At 48.7% G+C, this 27,548-nt stretch overlaps 1 protein-coding gene across 4 annotated transcripts in view; it reads left to right on the top strand.

The window, feature by feature from the left end:
• The window catches only part of LOC144947215 (uncharacterized), a 718,459-nt gene that overhangs the window by 672,867 nt on the left and 18,044 nt on the right, over positions 1 to 27,548 (top strand). For all 4 annotated transcript variants that reach the window (XM_078876412.1, XM_078876409.1, XM_078876411.1 and 1 more), the window contains exon 7: positions 23,114 to 23,279. In XM_078876412.1, coding sequence (XP_078732538.1) covers positions 23,114 to 23,279 — 166 coding nt within the window. The remainder of the gene's footprint in view (positions 1 to 23,113; positions 23,280 to 27,548) is intronic.

Here is a 27,548-nt window from a genome sequence, read left to right as displayed (position 1 = left end):
CGGTGGCGGCCCGCGGGCCTACAGCGGAGGGATGCTGAGATCAAGCACACGGGCGCAGCCCACAGGAGACCGCCTCGCTGCACTCCTCAAGCCGCACCAACCTCCACTCCGCGTGGCAGCGCCACCACGAGTCCCGTCACATACCCACCGAGACGACTCACGGGGTCACGTGAAATTCTTAATTGGGATAATTTCATTACGAAGCCATTGGCGGCCCGCTTTTAATGGCGCCGTTGTGAGCGTCACCGCGGGCCAAGACGACACGAGCCGGCGGGCCCGATGTGTTCCACGGACCGTGGCTTTGTAGGGACCCGCTGCTGTCACATGCAACCCTTGGACGAGCTTGAAACATAGAATTTGCATAATCTTGTTGGCTTGTGCGTTTGTTTTTTACTGTAGCCTTTTGTTAGACGGAAACATTGGTTACGATCCATTGTGGCAGTAACAGAGTGAATGAGCCACGGTTTGCATGTCAAGTGTGTGCATGCACGTAGTTGCTGGCTTATCATGGCGCGCTGGACTTGAACCCAAGATGACCGTTCCGATTGTGTGTGTGGTGAACCTCTTGTAAGTATGATTGTGTGTATGTTGAAATATCTTGTAAGTATGATTGTGTGTATGTTGAACCTCCTGTAAGTATGATTGTGTGTATGTTGAAACTCTTTCCCACCGTACGTGGCCAGCCATGCTAATCGGAGGCGAGGATTCCATCTCCCGGTCGGTGCCACGTTTTAGAATCCCGCACCACCACCGCCCCCTGCCCACCAGCGGCACGAGGCGGCGTGCGGCTGACGCGTGGTGGGCTCCACTGCGAGGCGGCGCACTTCCATGACATCCGCGCGGCGTCGTAGAAGACGACGACAATGCGCCCGAGAGGGGTTCTCCAGCGCTCCTCTTGCAACGCGTCTGGTCCACCTCTTGCAACGCGTCTGGTCAATGTGGAAGAGTAGGCCAAATTCCACTCCAGAGCTCTCGCTAGTGGCGATCCTTACGCCAGCAGTGGCATGAGCAAGAGATTACCTTGTTAAGGGTTGGCCACGATGCCGGCTTTTCCAACAAACGAATTTACGCTAATTATTGATCCAGGAGAGCCACACTCAGTCGGATGACTTTTATTTCAGGATGTTTACAGCCAATGAATGATGAGCGTTCATTATACACGTGGGAGGAGACCGGAGCACCCTGAGAAAAACTCACACGCACGAGGGGGCAACGCTGTATCTCCGTACAGATGGAAACAGATGGCCATTAGTCCACTTGCTGTACTGTCATCTCCCGGCGAGCCCAGGAAATGTCAGTACAATGGGAGGGGGAGTTTCACAACGTGGGTGCGGTGATCCACCAACGCTCGCTGGCTAATGCCTCCACAGCGCTGCATCACGGGCCACGTGCAGCAGCGGAGCCACTGCCGAACTGGTTAGCACTCGGCTTTCTTGGCCGGTAAACGCTCGTGTCACCAAATCTATAAATAATGAGAAACCCCCATCGTGACAGAATTATGGTGCAGGGGCTGTAAAGCCACGAGTTGCAAACAAGACGCGAAAATGTGCAACAAGCACAGAGCCGCCACCGTGCGCTCGCAGCGGCCGTCGCGAGCTCCGTCCAGCTAAACACGCGCTGGCCTCCTGCAACCGGGTTGTCCTAAAGAGCGCACGTATGCCGCCGCTTCTCCCTGTAGAGAGAGCCGTGGGCTCCCCGTGTTTCTCAGAGGCCTGGGGGTGTCTGGGCGGCTGCCACCCCCCGCTGGAACAGCGCTGCCGCTCGGTTGTGCGTCGATAAGACGGAACGGGGGAAAAGTCACGCCGCTCTCCGGGAGCCAGCGTCTCTGTTCCCTAATGGAATCCTCAGCGGCGTCCCATCCCAGAGGTACTCATGGGAGCACAGGAATTGTGCAGGAAAAACCGATGGCTCTCTCGCGCGCACGCAATGTGCGTGCGCGTGTGCGTGCGCGCGCGTGTGTTTGCATGCGAGCGTTGAATAATACATGTTCCACTTATACTTGGTTTAAAAAAAATCATTCCGCCAAACAGATTGCCTGAATTAACAAACACCGGGCGATAGAATGTCACACTTGCACATGTTTACCGAGCTCGAAAAAAATGTGAAAGAATCTAAACGTATCGAATGAGTGTTCACACACATACAGCTGCGGGGAGAGATGCGCGCGCGTGTACACAAACTGTAGCCGCATATTCAGAGCCACACTGCGATCGTGCACACACACGCACAAACCCACGTGTGTACGTGTGCGCGTGTGCACGCGCGAGCGTTCATCCGCAGCCCAGCGCAGGGTGCGCGCACACATCGGCGTGCGCGTGCCCGTACGCAGCCATGCACACGAGGGTCATCCTCATGCATCGTCCCCGGTTCGTGTCTCTCTCTCGCACCCCGCCTAACACGAGGAGCCCACCACGCTCTTCGCTGAGATCGCACGTAGATCAAGCCGAGGTCAGATTTTAACAATCACCATAATTTTGGGGTTCGCTGTGCGCATCAGCGCTGCCCCTCTTGTGTACTTCTAACAGAGCTCATCGTTCCAGCCCCGCCGCCTCCCCCTCCAAGGCCGCCGTCACGGCGAAACCACCGCGTTGTGAATTCGGCCGGATGCATGGTGAGCGTGTGTGTGTGAGTGTGTGTGCATGGTGAGCGCGTGTGTGAGTGTGTGTGCATGTGTCGTTGTGCCCTGCAGGATGAGTGTGTGTGAGTGTGTGTGAGTGTGTGTGTGGGTGAGTGGTGTCAAGATCGGCCTCAGTGGAGGAGGCTCGTGAAGGACGCTACTGGGCAGTTGGAGGCAGTCGCCCTCCAACAACAACGGAGGGCGGAGGAGCGACGCTCACAACAACGAGCGGAGCGCCGGGTGGCTAAAGCACAGCAAGTTGGCACAGTAGGGGGCACAGGTGGTGCATCAGCCAGTCATCTCGGTCATCTCGGTCAGTCGACCCGTGGCACCTGGGTCTGCCCCGTGACCTCCTGCCAGCGGGCGTTCGACACTTCACGTGGCCTCAAGGTGCACATGGCCTGGCACAAGCGTCGTGGTGACGTCACCGCCACTTAGTGGCGAATGGCGGTTGTTGTTGGGTGAGTGTGTGTGGGTGAGTGTGTGAGTGTGTGTGCATGTGTCGTTGTGCCTTGCAGGGTGAGTGTGTGTGAGTGTGTGTGTGGGTGAGTGTGTGTGAGTGTGTGTGGGGGTGAGTGTGTGTGTGTGCATGTGTTGTTGTGCCCTGCAGGGTGAGTGTGAGTGTGTGGGGGTGAGTGTGTGTGTGTGTGTGAATGTGTTGTTGTGCCCTGCAGGGTGAGTGTGAGTGTGTGTGAGTGTGTGTGGGGGTGAGTGAGTGTGTGTGTGCATGTGTTGTTGTGCCTTGCAGGGTGAGTGTGAGTGTGTGTGAGTGTATGAGTGTGTGTGTGCATGTGTTGTTGTACCTTGCAGGGTGAGTGTGAGTGTGTGTGAGTGTGTGAGTGTGTGTGTGCATGTGTTGTTGTGCCTTGCAGGGTGAGTGTGTGTGCGCGTGTCGGTGTGTGTGGGTCACCGCACGTGCTCGTCATGCGTGTGCCTCGCGTGTTGCCCGTGTGTGTGTGTGCCTCGCGTGTTGCACATGTGTGTGCGTGTGTCTCGCGTGCTGCACATATGTGTGTGTGTGTGTCTCGCGTGTTGCACGTGTGTGTGTGTGTCTCGCGTGTTGCCCATGTGTGCGCAGTGTCTGCGAGAGGGCTGGATGCCGTGCGCAGCCACTGCTGTTTTTTGTCCCCGCTGTGCGAGTTGATGGGCTGTTTTCTTTTTAATGCGTCGCTTTATACGTCGGATGTTTTACTTTGTCTTTATCGTGGCGATGCGGCGAACGCGACAGAATATATCAGCGCCTCCTCCTTCCCGTGTCTCTCTCTCTCGCACATCACAAAAATAATTACATCCCATTAGCCAGACAGCCTTCTGGGAGTTTTTTTCCAACGCCAATTTCTTTAATGCAAGCATAGCTCTGGATCGGGGTTCACCTTCGGTGTCTCATCAGCAGAGCCAGGCTTGCTTCAGCCAATGCTGGTTGAACTGTCAGTTGTTTGTAACCAAGCATCATCTCGATTAGATATGGGCACTACTGTGGGAAGAGGGTCCTCCTCATTTCTGATGTGGTGTCTATGGGAACTTTGTCTGTTTTTATATGCGTGTGCATGTATGTGTGCATGTATGTGTGCATGTGTGTGTGCATGTGTGTGTGCATGTGTGTGTGTGCATGTGTGTGTGCATGTGTGTGTGCATGTGTGTGTGTGCATGTGTGTGGCCAGTGACTTGTGGCGAATGTTTGAACCGGTCCTGGGACTCCCCTAGGTCGACGCAGACTTAAATGATTATCTGGTGCGGGATCAGTGTCTTTGTATCTTGTGAGACACGCAGAACTCTAACGTGACATATTGCAGTAGCTGTGCACATTTTACATTCGTGTATCAATCTAATTAGCAAATTGGTGACACATTGGGAATAAAATGAAATAAAACATGAATAAAAATGTCCCAACAATGGATTCAATTGTGAATTTAATTGGCAACGTAGCAAATCAAATTGCAGCTTGGTTGAGGCTTTTTGTTCGTTCAACGGCGAACTTTGTGGAAGCGAGTATGCCGGTGATTGTGTATCAAGCAAACAACAAGAGGCATTAATTCAGGGCTCGAGAGAAGAAGAATTTAAATTGAAACTGCACAAAAATGTAAAATGATTTTCATACGAAGGTGATAATGGTTCTAAGAACATACACGCACTGTGGTTGCAGACGCTAAGGTTTAAGATGTTTTCTTGTTCATGTTTTAGTTTTTTGTTTGTTTTGGTTGCACCCGATTCAAGAGCCGAATGGCTCACAGGGCTATACCTAATAAATGAATTTGAACTTGAAGGTAATATGTACGCTGCTGGTGTGTATGCTATATTTATATGTGCAACTAACAATCATGTTTATCTACTGTGGAGTTCATGGATGAAAGGGAGTCTATATACAATGTCAGCGATGGTTTTCTTTGCAGAATTGTCTAAAATATTTCATCCCCCCCCCTCCCGCCTTAAATTCATAAGAACACTTTCACTTTGATCAGTTTTGATCATTTTAGGTGGGCGTAGGCACACAGGTGAGAGATGATTGCAAGGCGAAAATATCTCAATTTGCTCGCCAGGAGAAGACGGTGCCTCTTTCGTTGTATGGGATAGAGTGTTGCCCCCTCGCATGCGCGAGTTTTCTCCAGGTGCTCCAGTTTCCTCCCACACGTAATCTCTCATTTATTGGCCGATAACACCTTAATGTATAGAAAACCGCAGAGCTTGTGCAATTGTTGTCACCGACTGACCGCGTGGCTGCCTCTGCCTCCCCGCTCATCTGTGCTTCCCCCTTGCGCCTCCGAGTCGCCCTCCGTCTCTTCGAGAGCCAGCGGACACCGCACGGCGGCGACGCGTTACAAGTCGACATTATTATGATATGGTGGCCTCCAGAGTTAGTGCTGATTATTTTTCGGAAATCGTTAAGGTGTACTTCTAGGCAACAACGAGTGAAGCAATTGTCTTGAATGGTGCAGACTGCCCGCGTATGACTTTGCAGGACAGCCATGCGCCACAGTTGAGCGGTTTAGCTCACTGATGATGGCTTGGGGCGAGAATTACTTCCGCACTCTATCCCGACTGTCTAAATATTACGCTCCCTGGGTCTCAGTGCACATTATTATCTATAATGCTGTTGCCTCGTGGCAGGTCTCGTGGAGCAACGGGTGCGCTAATTTGTGGGCTACCTCACTTAGTTGGACCCAACATAGCCTTGGGGTGTGAGGCTCACAGCGAGAGAGAGGGCTGTGTACGGCAGCGCTGTGCAGTGGCTCACGAACAAGCTTTGAGCACCGCTCTTCACAAGCAAATTCCAGTGAAGCCAGCTTGAGCAGCGTGCGGGTCTGCGTGAAAGACGATGTTCGACATGAACACTCAGGGCGCCGTGATCATGTATCGCAGGTTTTCATGTGAAACATCGCGTTTGCTCTTTGTCAACAGGGGGGCCGAAGTGCACGCAAGCCAGAGTCGAGCACAGAACTCCCGCAATCAGATGTTCTATTCCCCGCAATGATATCGGGGAACAATCTCTCACGCGAATCCTCGTATCCGCGGGGCAGAACGTTGCGGGTAGCCCCACGGCTAATGGGATTCATTTGCCGCGAGACTCCTCGAATCCGCAAAAATAAATTGCGGACAATCGGAATAATGATTGCCCGCTTTCTCCTCAATTATAGCCATCCTTGCCTGGTGTTCCCTGGTGAGGGTGTTTGTATTTGACGTCACTTGAGGTGTGAGAACAGCGGAACACGTGTGCACAACAGCAAAGCCATCTTTGAACAGCTCCTAGGAAATATTTCAAGGCTTCCAAGTCTTTGGAGGTGCACTATTCAAGCATAACCGGCCACAAATTAAAATCATGGGATGGTGGAGACGTCACATTTAAGATACATCTCAAGGTTTATTTACTTTGCTACTGTTTTAACCATTGCCTTTTGCGGCTTCGTGGGTAGTATTGTTTTCTTACCGGTTTTCAATATGTTTTTAACACAGTTTGACGTTTTATTTTGTTAGTTGAGTTTTCCGTGATTACTGATTAATCGCACACGAGGACTGAGGAGGAAAAAACAGACCGCTGTGAACTGTTGCGGTATATTTTGTAAAGAATACATTTCTACAATTTTATATTTTTCGCTGTACAATGATTTGCGTCTCCCGTTGAAAGTGATTCTGGATCCCCACTGCTCGTGTGAGTTCTTGCCCGTGACATCAGACGACGTTTGACTTCTTGTTTTAATTAGTGAGTCACGACCTGCTGGTGAGCCCTACAGAAGCCTCGGTTGTTCAGGGGTTTGCCTCATTTCACCAAATGCGTCTGGTGGATGGCCTGGATGTCGTTTGATAGTAATTGTGATTGAGACAACCCGCTTATTACCTCCAACCTGCCAAAACAGCACGTGGTTCTGCAGAGTAAGACCACGTTAAATATTTTTACTATAATAATGCCTCATGTTGACCCAGGAAAGTCTTGCCGAGCCTTCAGACTCTTTTTTTGATTCAAGAGGTTCCTGCATCGCATCGGAATGGCTGGCCAACAACTGAAGTGCGTGAAGAAACCCTCACTCGTGAAACGCACTCACTGCCCACACTCACTCACACTGCACACTCACTGCCCACACTCACTCACACTGCACACTCACTGCACACACACTGCACACACACACTCACACTGCACACACACTGCACACACTTACTCACACTGCACACACACTGCACACACACACTCACACTGCACACACACTGCACACACACTGCACACACTCACACTCACTCACACTGTGCACACACACACTCACTGCACACACACACTCACTGCACAACACTAACTGCACACACACACTGCACACACACACACTGCGCTCACACACTCACACTGCACACACACTCACTGCACGCACACTCACTGCACACACACACTCACTGCACAAACACTAACTGCACACACACACACTGCACACACACACACTGCACACACACACACTGCACACACTCACTGCACACACACACTGCACACACACACACTACACACACATACTACATACACACACATACTGCACACACTCACTGCACACACACACTGCACACACACTGCACACACACACTGCACACACACACTGCACACACACACACACACTGCACACACACACTGCACACACACACTGCACACACACACTACACACACACACTGCACACACACACACTACACACACACACTACACACACACACTGCACACACACACACACTACACACACACTGCACACACACACACTACATACTGCACACACACACTGCACACACACTGCACACACACACACACACACTACACACACACTACACACACACACTGCACACACACACTACACACACACTACACACACACACTACACGCACACTGCACACACACACACTGCACCCACACTCACTGCGTCTCGACGTGGACTGAGCGCGTCGCTCCACTGCCATCTGCTGGCCGAGTCGCGTTCTGCCGACTCGGCCACAATCACCACCGGCACGCGCTCGCCTCCTGGCGTAGTCTCTGTGTGTGTGTCTCTCTGTGTGTGTCTTTCTCTGTGTGTGTCTGTCTGTGCGTATCTAGCCGGGTGTGTCTGTCTGTGTGTGTCTAGCCCGGTGACAACTGACACTGGGTGCCGCGGTGGTGAGATGTTAACCACCTCGCCTCGCACACAGGAGGTTGTGGGTTCGATCCCGACTCCGACGCCTGCTGCCGTCTATTTGGTTTTCTCCGGGTCCTGCGGGGTTCCCTCCACATTTAGAAACACGCGTCTCGAGTGTTTGGCTGCTGTAAATGTCCACACGATAAGCGCAATGCGTTGTGCTATCATTTGTAGCAAATTCGCTTTTGAAACAGAGCTGAATAGCTCAGTGGGTCTTACTTGGTAAAATTAAAATCGTTTGTTGAGTGTCATTTGCAAGAATGACCTGGGTCGTATGGATGTACTTTGAACTTCTTTTGCACCGGACGTCGTCAACCGTGGTAATCGGAGGTGCGGGGGAAGGACAACACACAGGCTCAGTCACACACACAGTCACTGCCACGTCCTCAACTGCCCTCTCTCTCTCTGACTGTCACCAGAACCATGCCCCCTAAGGCCCCCTTCCATGCCATACATACTCTGGTGCCAGAGAGAAGCTCTAACACGCACAGTTGCACTCTTCTCTCAGTAGCTGGCGCTAAACGCCGTAGTGACTCAATATACGTCGCTACACATTGATGACGTCGCAGTGTCACAATGCTACATTCTCGTAAATATGATTTCTGTGAGCGCCGTAAGACGGAGAGCCATGGCAAGTGTAGTGAGGTCTCCCGTCACTAATACAGTTATTAATATAGTTCTTAATAAACGCGCCGCCTTAAAGACGGAAATGCATTAAACTACACCCGTGGTGTTGTGAAATTATTTGTATTTAAAGTTAAAATATAAAACTTTCTGTGCTTCGAAAAACAAAACATTTTACAAGTGTGATTAAACATTAAGTAGAGTCAGTAGGGATACAATCTGTGCCATTTGAACATCTGGTAACACGTTTTTTGTAATCCCTTTAGCCGCTTCATGCTAATTAAAATTGGACACGATGTTTTTTCAGCGGGGAGTGAATATGACTCTGTGTGCATTGCGGATGTTCTACCAAGAGCCACTTTGCCACAAAGTAATGTATAATTTTCACCCACATGCATACATATTTTAAAGCCAATATCGCAAAACCATGAAATGTTCACTGCACTTTCAATTTTTTGCCAAGATGTGTGTGTTAGCAATGCGTTAGCTAAGTTCTTGTTGTGTAGGTCATGTTGGTTATTCGCATTGGCTACCATTAAAACAGAGATGTGAAAGAGTCACCAAACAACACTACAGTATTTTCAGCCTTTTTTATTCCAAAATATTTTCTTCAGTCAAGTTCTCTTTTCGTGATGGTCATAACATACTTTCATGTTCAGTGAAAATCAAACCTCAACACAGTGCTGTATTACGGCCCATCCTCCTGCGGGCACTTTATTTCACTGAATTCTGAGACATTTCACCATCACGTTGTGCTCATGCAAACGGCCTTTTGTCCAGTGAACGGGAAACTCCATTAAACCGGCAGAGATTGGAATTTCACAATGGTCGCTGGCGAAATAACATATTAAATAATAAACTCGTATGCCACGGGTTGAGCCGTGCAGCTAATTCCACCATTGCTGTTTGCACAAGGGATGCTTTCAGCCGCAAGCAACCGGATCATTTCCACTTTCTAAATGCACGATTTAACTCTGCTTTTTATTCAGACCTGCGTTATCTTCTTTCCCGAATGCGTCTCAGCCACAAGGTCTCTCCACGCGTTCTCCTCGCGATCACTCCAATCGTTCGCTCGTTTGGGCTTTTTCCCAACGTCGAGCCCAAAGAAGCAGTCGCTCTCCCTCTTGCTCAGAGGACGGACAGCTGGGATTGCTGGCAAAAGATCAGCGCAGGCGATCCCCGCCCATCGTTTTAAACGCAACACGCCACGCGTGTGGAGCGCGTCTCCGCATTCCCGGCACGGCCTGAGTTCCCACGTTTAGGGTGGCAGGCACCGGGCCGGCGAGCATCTGCGTGGCGCGCCAAAGTCGTGAAAAGCTCCCTTCTCTCTCGTGGGCGTTGAGGAGCCATGACCCTGGCTCGCGATGGAGAAGGCGGTTCAGCAATGTGTGGACTAATGTCATCTGTCCCTTCTGTACGAAATAGAAGGTTGCCTCGAGCACGCCTGGATTGTTCTCCTTGTGCTCTGCTTTCCTCCCACAAGCACCAGCACTCATTCATTGGCAGCAGCAGCAGCCAGGCTTGCCGTCTGGCTGCTGCTGCTGCTGCCTTCTAGATTGTCTTTGGTTCCTCAGCGACTGAGGGATGTAACTGTGCATGAACGACGCTGCTATAAATATGAAACTAAACCGTATTGTCAAGTAGGAAGGTTTCGTATCTTGATTAAAAAAACGTGTTTCTCTGGTGCATGACGCGCTCACCGGTCACTTCGCGAAACTTGACAATGAGCAGCTCCCACTCGGATCACGCAACGCGATGATGATGATGCAGCAGAGGCGCGGTGCGGGCACCCTGCCCACTACCCACAAGTCGCACTGCTGCCGGGTGGATCGTGGCATCGCAGGATAGCAAGACGCGGCCTGGGGAGGCCTTCATCCAGCAGTGGCTTGATCTTTGCTCATGATGAAGATCACCTGATGGGAGGTGCTTGCCCCACTTTGGTTTTACTCCACAACAACGCCCTGCGAGGGAATGGTGAAGTCTACATTGTAGTTTCAGTTTTCAGTTTCATTTATTAGGTATAGCCCTGTGAGCCATTCGGCTCTTGAATCGGGTGCAACCGCAACAAACAAAAAAACAAAAACATGAACAAGGAAACATCTTAAAGTGACTATGTGACTAAGTGCAAACAGAAAATCCAGGTAGAGAAACATTACAGTAAAAGTCAATTACTGTCTTTTTGACGTTAACAAGTCATACAATTCAATACAATTAAGCAAAGAAGATACAAACAGTTGTTGGAGACTAAGGATGATGAATATTCAACAATAGTATTAATGTAGTCAAGAGTAAGGGTTGATTCATGAATGTGTAATGCAAATGAATGCACACGCTGTGAAACATTGCGCACAAATGAGCATTTGGTTCATCGTTAAAATATCTGAGCACGCCTCTGCCAGGAACCGTCCACAAACGCCATGGAATATAACTTTATTTCCCCAGGTAACTCTCACTTGAAAGTACTTCTCAAATAACAGCACCCTCTTGTTATTAAATCATATTTAAATTGTCTGAGTAATTTGTTTGCCTTCTCACGAGAGAAGCGGAACTTTCCCAAATATAAAGATAAAATATCACTGGAGGTTTTAACATTTTTGGAAGTTCAGCATTAAACAAGTGACATTTTACTGGAAACTCCACAGCCGCAAAGCCATTTATGTACAACTCTTTCACCGAAGTTTCCAGAGTACTTCTTTAAAAACGCTCCGCACTTCCCCACTGGCGGTCTGGGATGGATGTTCACGCCCAAAAGGCCGAACGGGTTCCTGGTGAATACTTTAAATAAATGTCCACACATTTGTGACGGCGAACAGATTTTTGTTACGAGTCAGAGGCATCATGAGGGGAAAGCCGAATTAGCGGACTCGAGGTGGACCTTGCGAATGGAGGCGACGAGGGGCCTTGAAGACGTCAATAGCTGATTTGCATGTGAAGAAGAGGCAAGCGGAGGAGCTTAAACACTCCAATAATTGTTTTCCTTTATAAATTGTAATGAGTAATTTAATCGCATTTTTGGGTCAACAAAAGATCAACATTACAGGCTTAAGGCTTTGTCTTCATTTGCACTTGTGCTGAATAATATTGGAAAAGCTCATGGCCACTTTTTCTCTCTCTCTCATTAAATATTAAACACGTGAATGTAATGTAGAGACTGCTCGTTTTAGCCAGGATGCTTTGCCTGCGATTCTCCTCTGGTATTATTAGACGTGTAAATTGCAGGACCAGTGTTGTTGGAGAGAACATCTGATTCCTGGCGACTGTCTGACGATGCTGTGTGTAACTTCCAGCGAAAATTGTTAACCCCGTTTGTTAAAAAGTGTTGATCGCTCTCCAACAAGAATATTGGTGATGCTGCAGCGGTATTAAATCAGCACGTCTGTTCATCACGTGCCAACGTTATTGATGTGTGTCAGGTGGCGGAGGGTGTACGACACACATTTTACTTACGTGGCGATCTGAGCAAAAAATCTATTATGAACAAATAGACTAATTTATTTCATGCTTTTATTTCAATTATTTGCCTGTCAAATTAACCAATTAACGACAAATTGGTCGCATTATTTTGCCATGCTATATGTGCAATGTGGCTTCTGGGATAAATAGGGACAGTGTGAAAATGGGGATATTATCCGAGTATAAATAATTGGGCTTCCACACAAAGACAAATATCCCCATGTAGCCTAAACAGACTGTTGGGGCAAGTGCTGGTAGCGAGCACCTATGAAGGCCGGCACGGCACACGAGGGGTTGGATGGCCAACTCCACGCCCGGCCGCCTTTGTCTCCCCACCGCACCAGGTACTCATTTTTTTCCATAGACCGTCTGTTTTTAGATCCACGGAAGTAGACAATGCTAACGTTGACATTCAAATTGTCGACAGCTCTTACGATGTATTTTTTCCCCTCACCATCGATGGGGTTTGGCCTATGTACATAGTCTCCACCAAGTCATTTCACTGACTTATCAGAAACCTTTGTTGGTTGTTCAGCCAATGAAAAAAAGTTATCTTTTGAATTACAAGCAACATATTTATCTCTATATTTATGGGTCTTTCGGTGAAGTCACGTAGATAGAAAATAAAAAAATAACAAAAAATTGTACATTTAAAATAATAAATAATAAAAACAATAAATTGAAAATAATAAAAGCAAAAAACCACAATAGAAATCAAAATAGTAAAATTCAATTCAAAATAAACTGAAAATAATTAAAGCAAAAAACCCATGACGTTTCGATCGCAACACAAGCGGTCTCCATCAGGCGGAGATTAAAGAGGGGGCAAGCCTCCAAATGCAGCTGCTTATGAGGCGCTCTGAGGGCTCCTCCAGAATGAGTGGGCGGGGCACGAGAGCTGCGCGAGCAACACGCGAATGCAGAAGCAGCACAACGGGGGAGTGGGGAGGGGGGAGTTGGGAGGGGGGAGTTGGGAGGGGGGGAGTTGGGAGGGGGGAGTTGGGAGGGGGTGAGTGGGGAGGGGGGGAGTGGGGAGGGGGGAGTTGGGAGGGGGGGAGTTGGGAGGGGGGGAGTTGGGAGGGGGGGAGTTGGGAGGGGGTGAGTGGGGAGGGGGTGAGTGGGGAGGGGGGGAGTTGGGAGGGGGGGAGTTGGGAGGGGGGGAGTTGGGAGAGGGGAGTTGGGAGGGGGTGAGTGGGGAGGGGGTGAGTGGGGAGGGGGGGAGTGGGGAGGGGGGGAGTGGGGAGGGGGGGAGTTGGGAGGGGGGGAGTTGGGAGGGGGGAGTTGGGAGGGGGTGAGTGGGGAGGGGGGGAGTGGGGAGAAGGGGAGTTGGGAGGGGGGGAGTTGGGAGGGGGGGAGTTGGGAGGGGGGAGTGGGGAGGGGGGGAGTTGGGAGGGGGGGAGTTGGGAGGGGGGGAGTTGGGAGGGGGGGAGTTGGGAGGGGGGGAGTTGGGAGGGGGGGAGTTGGGAGGGGGGGAGTTGGGAGGGGGGGGAGTTGGGAGGGGGGAGTGGGGAGGGGGGGAGTTGGGAGGGGGGGAGTTGGGAGGGGGGGAGTTGGGAGGGGGGAGTTGGGAGGGGGTGAGTGGGGAGGGGGGGAGTGGGGAGAAGGGGAGTTGGGAGGGGGGGAGTTGGGAGGGGGGGAGTTGGGAGGGGGGAGTGGGGAGGGGGGGAGTTGGGAGGGGGGGAGTTGGGAGGGGGGGAGTTGGGAGGGGGGGAGTTGGGAGGGGGGGAGTTGGGAGGGGGGGAGTTGGGAGGGGGGAGTGGGGAGGGGGGGAGTGGGGAGGGGGGGAGTTGGGAGGGGGGGAGTTGGGAGGGGGGGAGTTGGGAGGGGGGGAGTTGGGAGGGGGGAGTGGGGAGGGGGGGAGTTGGGAGGGGGGGAGTTGGGAGGGGGGGAGTTGGGAGGGGGGAGTTGGGAGGGGGTGAGTGGGGAGGGGGGGAGTGGGGAGGGGGGGAGTTGGGAGGGGGGGAGTTGGGAGGGGGGAGTGGGGAGGGGGGGAGTTGGGAGGGGGGGAGTTGGGAGGGGGGGAGTTGGGAGGGGGGAGTTGGGAGGGGGGAGTTGGGAGGGGTGGAGTGGGGGAGTGGGGAGTGGGGAGGGGGGAGTGGGGAGGGGGGAGTTGGGAGGGGGGAGTGGGGAGGGGGGAGTTGGGAGGGGGGAGTTGGGAGGGGGTGGGAGCTGGTGCAGCGCAAACAGCATGGGGCAGGGCAACCAGCCAGTGATCCAGCGCTGTGTCAGGCAGGTGAATAAGACAATTCTTGGGAGGAAAAGCCACAAACAGATGCCTGTTTTCTTGCTTGGTACACCACAGTAAAATATTCAGGGACTTTTTCTAAAACAAGCCTTTTAAAGGCTATTTCAACAATCCCTCCTAAGGGCTATTTTCTAACAGCCTTTTTAACGGGTTAGGGTTATTTTATGTGCTTTTCTATTTCTTTTATCTACTCCAAGCTGCCTTAAGGGTACAAGTAGACTATAAAATACGACCACTTGATTGTATTTTCAACAACAGTATTTGAAGGGTGTTGTCATTTTTAATATATATTAATAAAATTATTATTTAATAAGTATTGAGATATGCTATAAATATATTCATATAAATAGCATACTAGTTCTGAAATGTGGACCATAAACGTTGGAATAGTGGCGCTTCCAAACTGAAAGCCAAAACAGAAACGGAGGCAAGAGAGGCAGTTAAGCTTCAAAGTATAATACATAGTGTTATATTAAAATGTATAAAGTATAGGGTGGTTTACAGCAATACAGTATATAATTTAATGTTGGGTTTATCTATGGCAGTATATAGTACTGTATATGCTAAGAGAATAAAGTTTAGATGGAAGTATATTATATACTTCTTACGACGTAGAATTGTAATTTTATTATTTGTTGTTAGTAACTCAGCTTATTGTAGAGTATAGTAAGTATCAGTTTATATTTTAGTTTTTTTTTTTATGTAGTTTTCACTTCGGTTTTCTACGTGGTTGTTTGGTAAATGCAGCTACATATCACTAACATTCCTGTCCTTTATTAACGCTGTTCCTTGCGCCCCCCCGTGGTGCTGTTGATCCTGCATAATGCATGGGCATAATGGGACTTTGAAACCCCTCCGCCCACCCCCTACGCATTGTCCATTGGTATGCTAAATTCCTCTTCATATGCACATTCTTTTGTTAAGGCGCTCCTCCTCGCTACACCTATATAAGCTGCTAGCTTGATAATGTTCTCATTCTTCGCCTGAGGACGGCTGCTTGCGTTGTGGCCGAAACGTCGTGAGAATTGTTTTATTATGTTTTATTTTTATTATTTTATTACTTCCCTTCTACGTGACTTTACCGAAAGAACCAAGAAGAAGCTTCAAAGTGTTCCACTCATTGCCAACTTCTTTCAAAACCCTCCAATAGTAATGATGATGACAGCAGCAATATTGTCAGCTGCGAGGAAGGAACTAGCACTAGTTCAGTTTCCAGTAATGTTGTCACTCTCCCAGAGCCATCCTTTGAAGGCGAACCCTCAACAGCTGATGGTTTACAAGAACGATCATTTCCACCTCAGGAGCAGTTGGGCAGTTCACAAGAATCAAATCAGCAACCAAGCCATTCCTGGTGTTATGAGGTCACTCACCCTGCATTATGGCAAAGCACTTCCAGTGACATTGTTAAGTCTGGCTTATTAAAAGAGGAGAAGTCCCCTTCCAAAACCGCAGTGAAAAATACCCAGCTTCAGTCCGAGATAGAGCGCTTTGTGGAAGGACTAGACGTTTCAACAATGAACTTCTGAACTGTATATTGCCAAATGGGCAGAAGGTTTCTAGACAGTGGCTACTGTACTCACCCTCAACAGGTTGTGTGCACTGTTTTGCATGTAAACTGTTTTCCAGCAAGCTCGGTGGCTTTAGTCAGGGGTTTAGTGACTGGAAGCACTCTGAAAGAATAGGGGGACACGATAAGAGTGCAGAACACGGATCACACATGCTTGCCTTGCACCAGCAGACAAAGGGCGGTGCTATAGATGCAGATCTCATGCAGCAACTTGATGGGGAACGTAAAAATTGGAGGGACGTTTTGAAAAGAGTTGTAGCAGTGATCAAGTTCTTGGGTGAAAGAGGACTTGCGTTTAGGGGACATGATGAACGGTTTGGGTCAACCCATAACGGTTATTTCCTTTCCATCCTAGAATTGCCGTCACAGTTTGACCCATTCTTAGCTGAACATATTAAAACGTTTGGCGGAAAAGGCAAAGTGTCCTATTTGCCATCGACAATATGTGAATAACTCATTGAGCTAATGGGTCGGAAAACTCGCCAAACAATAGCAGATGAGATTCGGGATGCCAAATATTTTTCAATAATTGTTGACTCTACCCCAGACCTGTCACATGTGGACCAACTGACGTTCATATTCGGGTTTGTTAACAGCAGCGGGAATGTGGTGGAGCGATTCCTGCGCTTTGAGCCAATCGAGAGCCACACTGGTAAACGTTTAGCAGACTGTGTGACGCTGATGGTGGAGGGCCTTGGGTTGGACCTCTCAAACTGTAGAGGTCAGTCATATAACAATGCAAGCAACATGTCAGGAAAATACAATGGGCTACAGGCCCAACTGAAACAAAACAAAAAAAACCTCTGACAGAATATGTGCCTTGCGCAGCGCAATCACTTAACTTAGTTGGTGTTACCACCTTAGACGGCAGTAGCACAGAGGCTGACGAGTTTTTTTACATTTTGCAGTCACTGTACACGTTTTGCTCTACATCCACACACAGATGTGGGAAAGTCTTTCGGAAGACAGATGTCAGACTGACATTAAAATCGCTGTCCAGTACTCGGTGGGGTGCTCGGGCAGAGTCAACCAAGGCACTGTGGAAAAACTACACCCACATTAGAGAGGCCTTCGGTGGTATGTGCAATGATGATAATGAGAAAAGAGATACTCGAATTGAGGCCGCTGGACTATGTGCCAAATTTGACACCTTAGAGATGGTGTTCATGGCACATTTCTGGGACAGCGAGACCAGTTTGAGGCTTAAATGTGATAGGTGTCTCCCAGTCATATGAGCACGATCTTCAGCGAAAGAGGAAAAGCAAAACATTTGCCGATGAGAGCTCAGAGCCAGGTGTGACACTTGAGGGGAGGGAGCAGTTCAAAATAGAAACATTTTATGTGGTCATTGATAAGCTAGTGGCGTGCCTTGAACATCACTTGCACGCTTACAAGCATTTAACCAGCCTCTTTGGAGTTCTGTTTATGTCAATTCAAGTGTCTAACAGTGATGTCATAGTGGAAAAGGTAAATGCACCTTCCGCTGCATATCCATCAAACCTGGACATGAACTTTGCCAACGAACTCATCCAATTCAAGTCTTTCATGTCTGACTCTGAGGGTGAGAAGTGCCCAACTAAATTGATTGAGACGTTGCAGGCACTTTATCTGCAGTGTTCCCCAATATTTTTGTGGCACTTCGGATTTTTCCGACTTTGCCAGTGACAAACTGCCAGGGTGAGCAGACATTTTCCCTTTTAGGCAGAATAAAAATGAGCCTCGGAGTAGCATGTGCCAAACACGTCTCAGCTCAATGTCACTTACGTCAATAGAGGCAGACCTTGTCAGACAGCTCGATTTTGACGATCTAGTGGATGATTTTACGAGGAGGAAGGCAAGAAAGACACCAGTATAGGAAAGCGGGTGGGAGGGGGGGGGCTCTAAGAGACTTGTGCCCAGGGGCCTCACGGGACCATGGCCCCGCGTGCTCGGGCTTCACGCGGCGTGGCTGAGCCCCTGGGAGGCCTCGTTTGTTGCTGTGGGATTGCAGCGCGTGCCCCGTCGTCTCGTGTTTTCAGCGAGACGCAAAGCCTCGCACGGTCTACTGTCCTGGCTGCACGGTCTACTGTCCTGACTGCACGAGCGGCAAGCCTCGGCGTCTGAATACCGTGATGTCTCTCTCAGCTCCTCTGCATCATCATACGGCTTCTGGCAGTGCCGATTGCAAGGACGCGGATCGGAGCTGTGACTGTCCGCCTATGGCGGTAAAAAGTGAGGCCCAAATGGTATCTGAGAGTTCATTCTAGATTTGAAGTTTAGGTATCTGAGAGCCCAGTGGATTCAGATTTCCACTGATTGTGAGAGGAGTATTTTTTTCTGAATACCCTTTCTGAAATTGTCAAAGTAAACCGACTAAATCTCGTGTTATGGGCCATACCCCCTCTTACTGCACCATTATAGCTTCTGAGAATATCAGCGACTGAATCCACTCATTTCCATTGCTCTTTACACAATCTCGTCAATGCACCCTGCGGAGTGTGGCACGCCACCATAAGCGATGGGAGCAAAAATGTTTATGCAAACTTGTTTTGTACTTTGTGTCTCGGAGAGCCACTATACACATTAAACCCGTGTTTCCCCAATCAGCGAAAAGCTGCGAGATGAGAAAGCAGAATGGTTTTTGATATAGAAAAAAAAACAATAATCTCTGAGTTCTAAAGCTGCCTGTGATGTCAGAGCTACAAAGCCACTCATATGGCAGCATGGTGGTGGAAATAAACACACCCTTGGTTTTTAACTACTTGGTATTTACACTGAATAACAACAATCTTTCTGTCAGACAAAGGCCCTGTTAACAAGACAAAAGACATTAATTAAAATCACCTGGTGCACGTACCCACGGAGTTGTGTAAATGCGTTAAAGTAATCAGGTCCAGGGTATCTCGGCTCTCTACTGTCTCCACTGTGTTGTATTTCGCTCGGCATTTGTGTGCTGGGCCGAGACAACAAAAATATACTTAATAAATAATAAACTATTTATTTTCAAAAACAAAACAGCCGCTCTAAGATGACTTTAAGAAAGTAACATAGCTAAATATATAAACTATAACGGAAGTCAGAGCAGGTGGCGCACGTTTGCCGACATTGTCCACAGCAACATTGGACAAATATTATCTGGCGATGGAATTGGAGAACCAAAGAGACATAGACATCAATTGAGGGGAAACATTAACGACACGCTGATTATAACGTCTAACGGGAATGGACCTCAGGAACTTAATCAAGAAGGCTGCAGGGTTGCGATCAGGATAAACGTGAGCAAGCAAAGGCCTCGTGCAGCAAGTTTGTTAAACGGTTGGATAGATCTGTGAGAGAGACAGAACATGAACACACAGCAGGGCATGTTGAACCGAGGGCTGTTCTTGTTGGTGGGACAGGATCAAAACGTTGAAATAAAGAGGCGGACAAGAGCAGTTCGTTATTCCGTATTTCCCTGATTTCATCCTTCACTTTGTACAATGCTTTAAAATCCGCGCATCCAATTAGCACATTTGGCTACGTGCTCACAAGCCATCAGCCACACAGCCACACAGCCTTCTGAGATTGCATCATTCCAGTGGCATTGTTTCAAGACAAGCAAACTCTGGACCGGTTTCGACACGCGGTGTCTCATGAAGCAGTCAGGCTCACTTGAACCAATGCTGGTGCTCTTCCAGTTGTTACAGGAAAGGAGCTCTTCCCTTACGCTCTGGGGTCGGAATCGGAATCAGGCGATTGTGTGGCCCGCTGTGCCCGGATTCACATGCACGGCAATTACTGAGGTTGGCGAAGCACAAGGGCACCTTTGCCCGTGCTGTTTGAAAAGGCGTTTTGAGAAATAAATGTTACGCAATCAACTTTGCTAATTGTTTTTTTCCCACAAGTTTTGCACCTTACAGCCCTGTGCTCAATTGCACTACCGCACAGCAGCTCGCTCGCCCGCTCGCCCGCACGCAGACATTCTATGGCCGTGCCAAAAGGGCAACGCTTACTTTGTGTGCCTCCAGAGTGTTGTTCTCTTTCAAGCTGAAGACGTTCTAGACAGCCGGTGATCTTGGCCTCTTACCGGCTGCTGGTGTGCGTCTCCCGAGACGGGAAAGCGGCAGGTCGTCGGCAGGGTGGAGGGCACGCGCAAGCCTGGTGATGCCCTCTCGCCTACACAAGCAGAACTTGTGGGGTTAAGGTCACGAGCAACAAGTTAAGGGCATGAGTCTGTTACCCATTAATTACTGCGAGTGTGCTATGAAGAAGGGCCATTTCTGGAAATGTCACTTGTTCGATATTTTTAATATTACAGCAGCACAGTGTTATTAACGAACTTGTTAAGGTTTTTGTCAATTGTTTTAACTTTTGCACCACTACCAACGCAGCATCACCAAATAATTTGAGTCGTAAGTTATTCATATGAGACACATACAAATGATTAGAATCGTGGAGTTTTGTCTACAATTGTTCATTTGAGATTGGAATTTTTAATAAATATTTCAATCCAGTATCCCAGGTTTATAAAATTATAAAAAGACACAAACGCTGAACATAACAATTGTAATGTCCAGTATACGATTCAGGTGAATAGAAATTCACACCATTAGGGATGTACGGCATTTCATGTTTTTTTTATATAAATAACAAGAACAAGGTGGGAGGAAGAAAAACACCCCCAGTAATTGCAAAGGCTCTTCCAAAATCACCGAGAGGCTGGTGCCGCGGTGCATAACGAAGGCCGTTAATGTCGCTGCAGAAATGTTCTTGTAAACGACGGAAGCGACGAGAGATTTAATTCGGGGGAACGCGAAGCGAGCGCCTTCCCGAGTCACTGGAAGCAACCGCCTATCGGAGGTGCGAACATTGGGCTCGCAAAAGCGTGTTTTGTTCTCCAAAAACAAAGTGTGTTCAATTCGGTATGGTTTTTTTATTATTCAGATATGTTACGTTTCGTGTTAACAAACGTGCGTATTAATCATTCAGTACAAATGTGGCCTTGTAATTGTTACGTTCGCGTTGAAACGGTTTGGTTTGGAACATGTGCATGTAAAGAACACAGGTAGAATGTGCGTTATTAAGTGGCGGGGCAGATTAATGAACAGCACATGTGGAGCTGTTGCAAAGGGTGTCCGCTATTGCAATAATTGCAATTAAATCCGGTTACAATTCAAAACTTTGGACGTGTTCGTGTTGCCGAAAATTTACAGACATTATTTTGCTGACTACATCGAAGGAGGAATACATCATCTGAACCTCCTCACCATTCATTCACGATCCCCAGTCAAGTTTTTTTGAAATATAAAATATCTTAGAATGCTTCTGTGGTTTTTTCCAGGTTTCGTGTTTCATATTCGTTTGCTTAATGGCACAGAGACTGGCTTCATTCTGGATTGTCCGTAGACTTAAGGGCATTATTTTTTGTTATACGAATTTAAATGCATGTTAAGTGTCATGCTCCATTCTGTTATGTTCAGAATGCGGCCGTATAAAGTGTCCAAACGCAACAGTATCTTTTCAGACACTCTCATTAAACCAGAAGGCAAAAAGCAATAATATTTTGCGGGGCGTCAATCGTGGCCATTGTTTTCCCAACCCACTCCTCACTTCCGTTGCGTTTATGGAGTTGCTGAGCCAGGCTGGCCGAGGATTGGGCCAGATTGGGCCCACATGTCACCCAGGCAACCAGAGAGCACAGACTAGAGATATTCCTTGACTCAATGCTATAACAACAAACAATTGCATACATTTCATAATGCACAATTTTGCAATATGAATAAGAAATATATATTTAAGAATAATGAAACGTAAAATTATTGATGAATATCATACTGTCTGGGGCACGATTCAAATTTCGATCCAGCTAATGTTTTACATCAGCGGTAGAACTGACCAATCTCCATGAGAGGGGACACAGTCGCAATTAAAGTGCAGTTCTTGAACGCCATCTCTCTTATCTCCGGCTGCTCCGGGTGTGGCCCACAAGCTAAACTTTCCCTTTAGATGATAGAAATTCTGACTAAACATAACCTTTTTTGTATAAACAAAGTGGAGGATTATGGGCACAGGTCGCATGTCCAGTGATGCTTCTGTGACATTGGGGCTGATCTCTTGTGCGGATCCAGACATCCGACTGGACATCTGTGAAAGAGAGCTTCGGAGCTCATCCGATTCCTCCAGCCGAAAGAAAGATTCTGATTCCGTATCCCCTGATTCCGATTGCGACCCAGAGCGACGATTCTCACTCTGCCCTGTCAGCTTCTAGTTCTGCCCATCGCCCACGTGGCCGTCTGGTCTTGCGAGCGAGGTAAAAGTGGCTAAAACGATTCCGTGCCCATGTGTTTTTTTATCATTGCTTACAGATTTGATGAAGAAAAAATAATAAGAATAATCAAAGGGTCGACTTAACGGGGCGGCCTGTAACCCAGCGCTGTGGAAGCAGCAGAGAGGGTTGGTGCATCACACAAAGATGCCGTGAAATTCCCTTCCCTCTGCCAGGAGTTGCTACAGCAAATGTGGACTAAGATACGTCCCTTTTGCATGAGGTTGAGTATTGCCCCCCTTTCAACTGTGGGTTTTCTCCGGCTGCTCCGGTTTCTTCCCACGTGTATAACCACTATTTAATTGGCTGAAAATATTTTTTTATATATCGAGGACCGCAGAGCTTGGCCAATTACTGGTAGTGCTGGTTCCTCACCACGTGGCAGCTGCTGCTGCCTTCCCACTCGTCTGCGGCTCCTCCTCCTGGAGCCTCTGAGTCATCCTCTCTCTCTCCGAGTCGTCCTCTCTCTCTCTCTGAGTCGTCCTCTCTCTCTCTGGGTCGTCCTCTCTCTGAGTTGTCCTCTCTCTGAGTCGTCCTCTCTCTCTCTCTGAGTCGTCCTCTCTCTCTCTAGGGAAGCGAGGGAATGCTGTGCGCTACGGGTTTATATCGTCGTCATCATTACCACGTCACGCGCAGCGGTTGACGCGGTGTGCCTTAGACGTTCCTCGCCGTGGCCCTCGCGTGTCGCTCCAGGAGAAGGCGGCGGGCGAGAGGCGCTCGCCCCCCCCCAGGGCCCAGGACGGGGGGGCCGGCGACGTGCTGGAGGCGGCCGCGGCGGGAGCAGGAGGAGGAGGCCCCCGCAGCTTGCAACGGAGCACTCCCGATGGCAGCATCGGCGAGGCGGACACCACAGAGCACGGTCAGAGACCTCCACTCACAATCCCTCTCGTGAGACACCCTCTCTCCGTTAACATCCCCACTCACAATCCCTCCTACATGACAACCTCCCCCTTTCTGTCTACATCTCAACTAACAATCCACTGGGGCACTCTTCTCCCTGGGCTGCACAAATCTCAGGGGTGCTGCCGTGGGCAGGGGGGGGGTGGTGGGATTGGTGTCCGTGGGTAACGCGTGATTCTAAACGTGAAGGGAATAACCGGAGAAAAATCCACACGACCCCGGGGAGAGTGAACGTGCAAACTTGAAATATACAGCAGCAGGCGTCAGGGTCGGGATCGAACTCACGACCTCCTGTATAGCGGGCGAGGTTGTTAACATATCATAGCCACCGTGGCGCCCACCTGCCCGGTGGGTCACCCTTGAGGTGGAGAGGAATATTCTGGCGGTAGGGCACGAACTCAAAGCCTCAGCACTGCTGCCTCAGTAATCCTGTTGTCGGTCCAAATCCCGTGATTTCTTTGATCTATCGCCTTAGAGCCCCTTTCTCACGTCTCCCTTGCCTTGGTGTTCGTTGTTGTTCCTTCTTTAGAGTGACACAAAGCGTCACTCAGCGCACCCCCTTGGCATGCTGTTGTTTACTGGCATGAACAGTGTGAGGAATATGTAAGCTGCTTTTCTGGCCATTTCAAAATTTAAAAAAATATTAGCCCCATAATAACTCTTATAAATAAATGTGTCCATAATTTATTTATTTTGCACACCATGGTAGCCTCTTTGACAGATTTTATTTCACAACTGATACAAGCATACGCTTGGATTCTGCATAGGCATGGATTCAGCAATGCAGTTTTCAGCACCAAGATGTTGGATCAGGCTTTGATCTATTCGTCTGCTTTTTATATCTGTCAGCTAAGTCTCTCATAGCAACAAAATTTCGTGACTAAAATTGTTTTCAGACGTTGAACTAATTATTCGGTGATGCTGCTGCTGATGTGGCAAGTGGTGCACAAGCGTAATTCACAGCAAAGTAAAGGTGTATCATAGCAAACGTTTTAGCAATGGCCCTTCTTCAGAGTACCATTGATGTACTATCAAGAAGGGCCATTGCCCAAAACGTTTCCTATTATATTCGAATATATGTTTCAATTGGAAAAAATTTCGAAGACTGGATCATATTTGCGACAGTTATCGTAACCAAATGTTACAGAAGGCCAGGCAGATCGAATGCGGTAACACGCCCTCAACCCGAGTTGTACTGTGTATGTTGAACTTCTTTAGCACCGTACGTACCCAATCGTGCTGATCGAGCTGAGGGGGGGAAGGACAACGAACTAATTACGAGCAACTGTTCTCGAGAGATGAGTTTTAAAGTTGGCTAGCATCCCTACAACAAATGTCTATTGATATTAAGAAGCCAGCTCAGCTGGAATACCTGCACCACTCATCATTGTTGGTCAATGACAAACCTCAGCCGTGCAGATTTTCATTGAAATTTGTGGTGCATTAATTTGCATCTGATTTAGTCTCCTGCTTAAACATAAAGGCCGTATTAATCTTAATGTTATAGCTGTTTTTTAAGCGCATTAGCAAGAAATATTACAAAATAATCTCTCAGTATGTTAAAGCTGTTCATAAATTGCTTCCATTTACACTGGTTAGCAATAAATTACATAAAAAAGTATAACGAATTACAGCGCCTAAAGTGAACAAGAAAGCCCACCGAAGAGTGAGGACTAACCTGGCTTCGCGCGATGTGCGAGTGGAGCCTCAACGATCACGCACCACCACGGTGGTCATCGTCCCACCTCGTCGGGCAGGACCCCCTCGCACTCTCACGCCCTGGCTCACGGCGCGGGGCAGCGGGCGAGACGCGGGCACAGACAGCGATCTGCCCGCGCCTTGAACGGCCCCCTCCCCCCCGCTAACCCGTGACTCGCGCTCGCTGTGGCAAAAGCCGACGACAGCTCCCGCAGGAGTTGCGTCCATCATCGCAGGAGGAGTTTTCAAATAGCGCCCGCCTCGTGCGAGCCGGGAATGTTGTGCTGTGATTCTACCACTCGTGGTAATAATGATTATTGCAGAGTTCAACTTGTAACGCGCCGCCGCCGCCACGCAGCATTCGCTCGCTCTCGAACAGAGACGACCCAGAGGCACGAACCGGAGCTAATATTAGCACGGTTGGCTACGTACGGTGCGAAAGAACTTCAACATACATACATGCAGAATGTATTTGAATGTTTGGGCAACACCATCAATGAGTGTTCATACAGGATACATGCGGGAGGAACTGGGGTGTCCAGAGAAACCCCACTTGTGTAAGGGGGGGCTGTACTCAATCAACAGATGGAATACACGTGGACATCACTCCGCTTGCTTGCTGCGGTGATGCCCTGGCAAGCCAGCGGATGGCAACGTTGACGCACAGGGGGAGAGAGGGAGGGAAGCTCACAACATTGGTGTGATGCTCCACAAATGAATTGCGGGCGTGCAGTGTAGACACTCAGCGCCTGCTATGTTGCTCTCGATTATTGAATCGTGATTACATTGACGAACGGATCATTTGCTATTCTGGGGAATGTGGAGTTGAAATCATTTAAAGTGGTGATAGTGGCTGCATATGTGAGCGAGTTGATCTGTGTATAGATCGCGATCATTGTCTCAGCACTGCTCTTCAAATTCACTCGAAGCGATTTAATTTAGCAAAATTGCAAAGAGGGGTGGGGGGAGCAGTTGTCTATGAAACATACTTGAGAGAGGCACCCACTCGGCCTTGAGGTCTCACTCCACATTTTTGTTGGTGTCTTGTCCACACGCACGCACTAAACTATACATAATGTATATGCATCCATGATACCATTTAAAATAATTTAATATTAATAAAATACATGTCCAGGTTGAAGGAGTTACGTGGATTAATAGATGTCAAAAGGACTGGAAATTATTGCTTTAAATAATACAACATTGTTCAGTTTAAAATCACACTTCTCCGAATGCAAATATTACAGTGTTATGCTTTAATAGTTGAATGTTTAATCAATATGCATTTGCATTAAACCACTTCTACAATAGTGAATTAGCTCGGAATATTAATGTAATATTAACTAACATCGGCATTCACAGCGCTGCTCTGGAAGTTTCTATAATAGTATTGTTATTTACTCTAATTAATGTCATAGTCTCTTGATGTTTGCACGTACGGGAAACTAAATGGTTTCTAATTTTCTTCACACGAAAAAAATATACTTTGTGAAATACAATATAATTGGATTTTACACAACGTCAAAATGCATCTGCATCTGTGAACACAGATGTGATAGGATCGAAACGCATTGTGAAAGCAGCAGCGAGGGTTGGTGGATCACCGCACAGATCTTGTTACAACTCCCTTCCCGTTGGCGCTGAGGAGGGTGTCTAGTTTCTTGTCCTTCCCCCATACCTTCGGTTAGCACGTTGGCTACGTTCAGTGCGAAAGAAGTTCAACATACATACTACATACATACTACATACAACATACATACTACATACACCATACATACTACATACACCATACATACAACATACACCATACATACAACATACATACAACATACGTACTACATACAACATACATACTACATACAACACACATACTACATGCACCATACATACTACATACAACATACATACTACATACAACATACATATAGTGTTGCCCCCTTGCACAGGTGGGTTTTTTTCCGGGTCCGCGAGTTTCCCCCCACATGTGAACACCCATCAATTGGCAGCTGACACCTTAATATATAGAGAACCGCAGAGCTTCGGCAATTGCGACCGGCTCAGCGCGTGGCTGCTGCCGCCTCCTCGTGCCCCCGAGTCGTCGTCGTCTCTCGAGGCGAGCGAGCGAGTGAGCGCTCTGCGATGGCAGCGAAGCGACAAAAGTCGACATTCATATTGCTACTACTACTATCACTAAACCTCGCCTGCCCATGATTCAGTCCTTGGCGTCGCTTGAGAGATGCGGGCGAGACGGCGCATCACGCGGCGGGGGGTGCGGCACTGCGGTGTCGCGGCCCCGCGAGGGGGTCTGTCACCTCGCCGCTCCCCGCGAGACGCGCGTGGCGAGGGCCTCGCGCCCTGAGACGCAGTTCGGTGCCCGTTAAATGACAGATCCTCCAGAACCAGGGCAGACGTTTCCAAGGGTGTTTTATCTTGTCAGGTTCAGCGATGTGGTGCAGGCACCGACACCAACCCCCTGGCTACCTGTTCTGTAATGTCTAGAGGACCGCAGAGCTCGGACAATTGGCTCACC

The sequence above is a fragment of the Lampetra fluviatilis genome, chromosome 44, assembly GCF_964198595.1.
Source record: "Lampetra fluviatilis chromosome 44, kcLamFluv1.1, whole genome shotgun sequence".
Classification (NCBI taxonomy): Eukaryota; Metazoa; Chordata; class Hyperoartia; order Petromyzontiformes; family Petromyzontidae; genus Lampetra; species Lampetra fluviatilis.
This window is presented reverse-complemented; position numbering and strand designations above follow the sequence as displayed.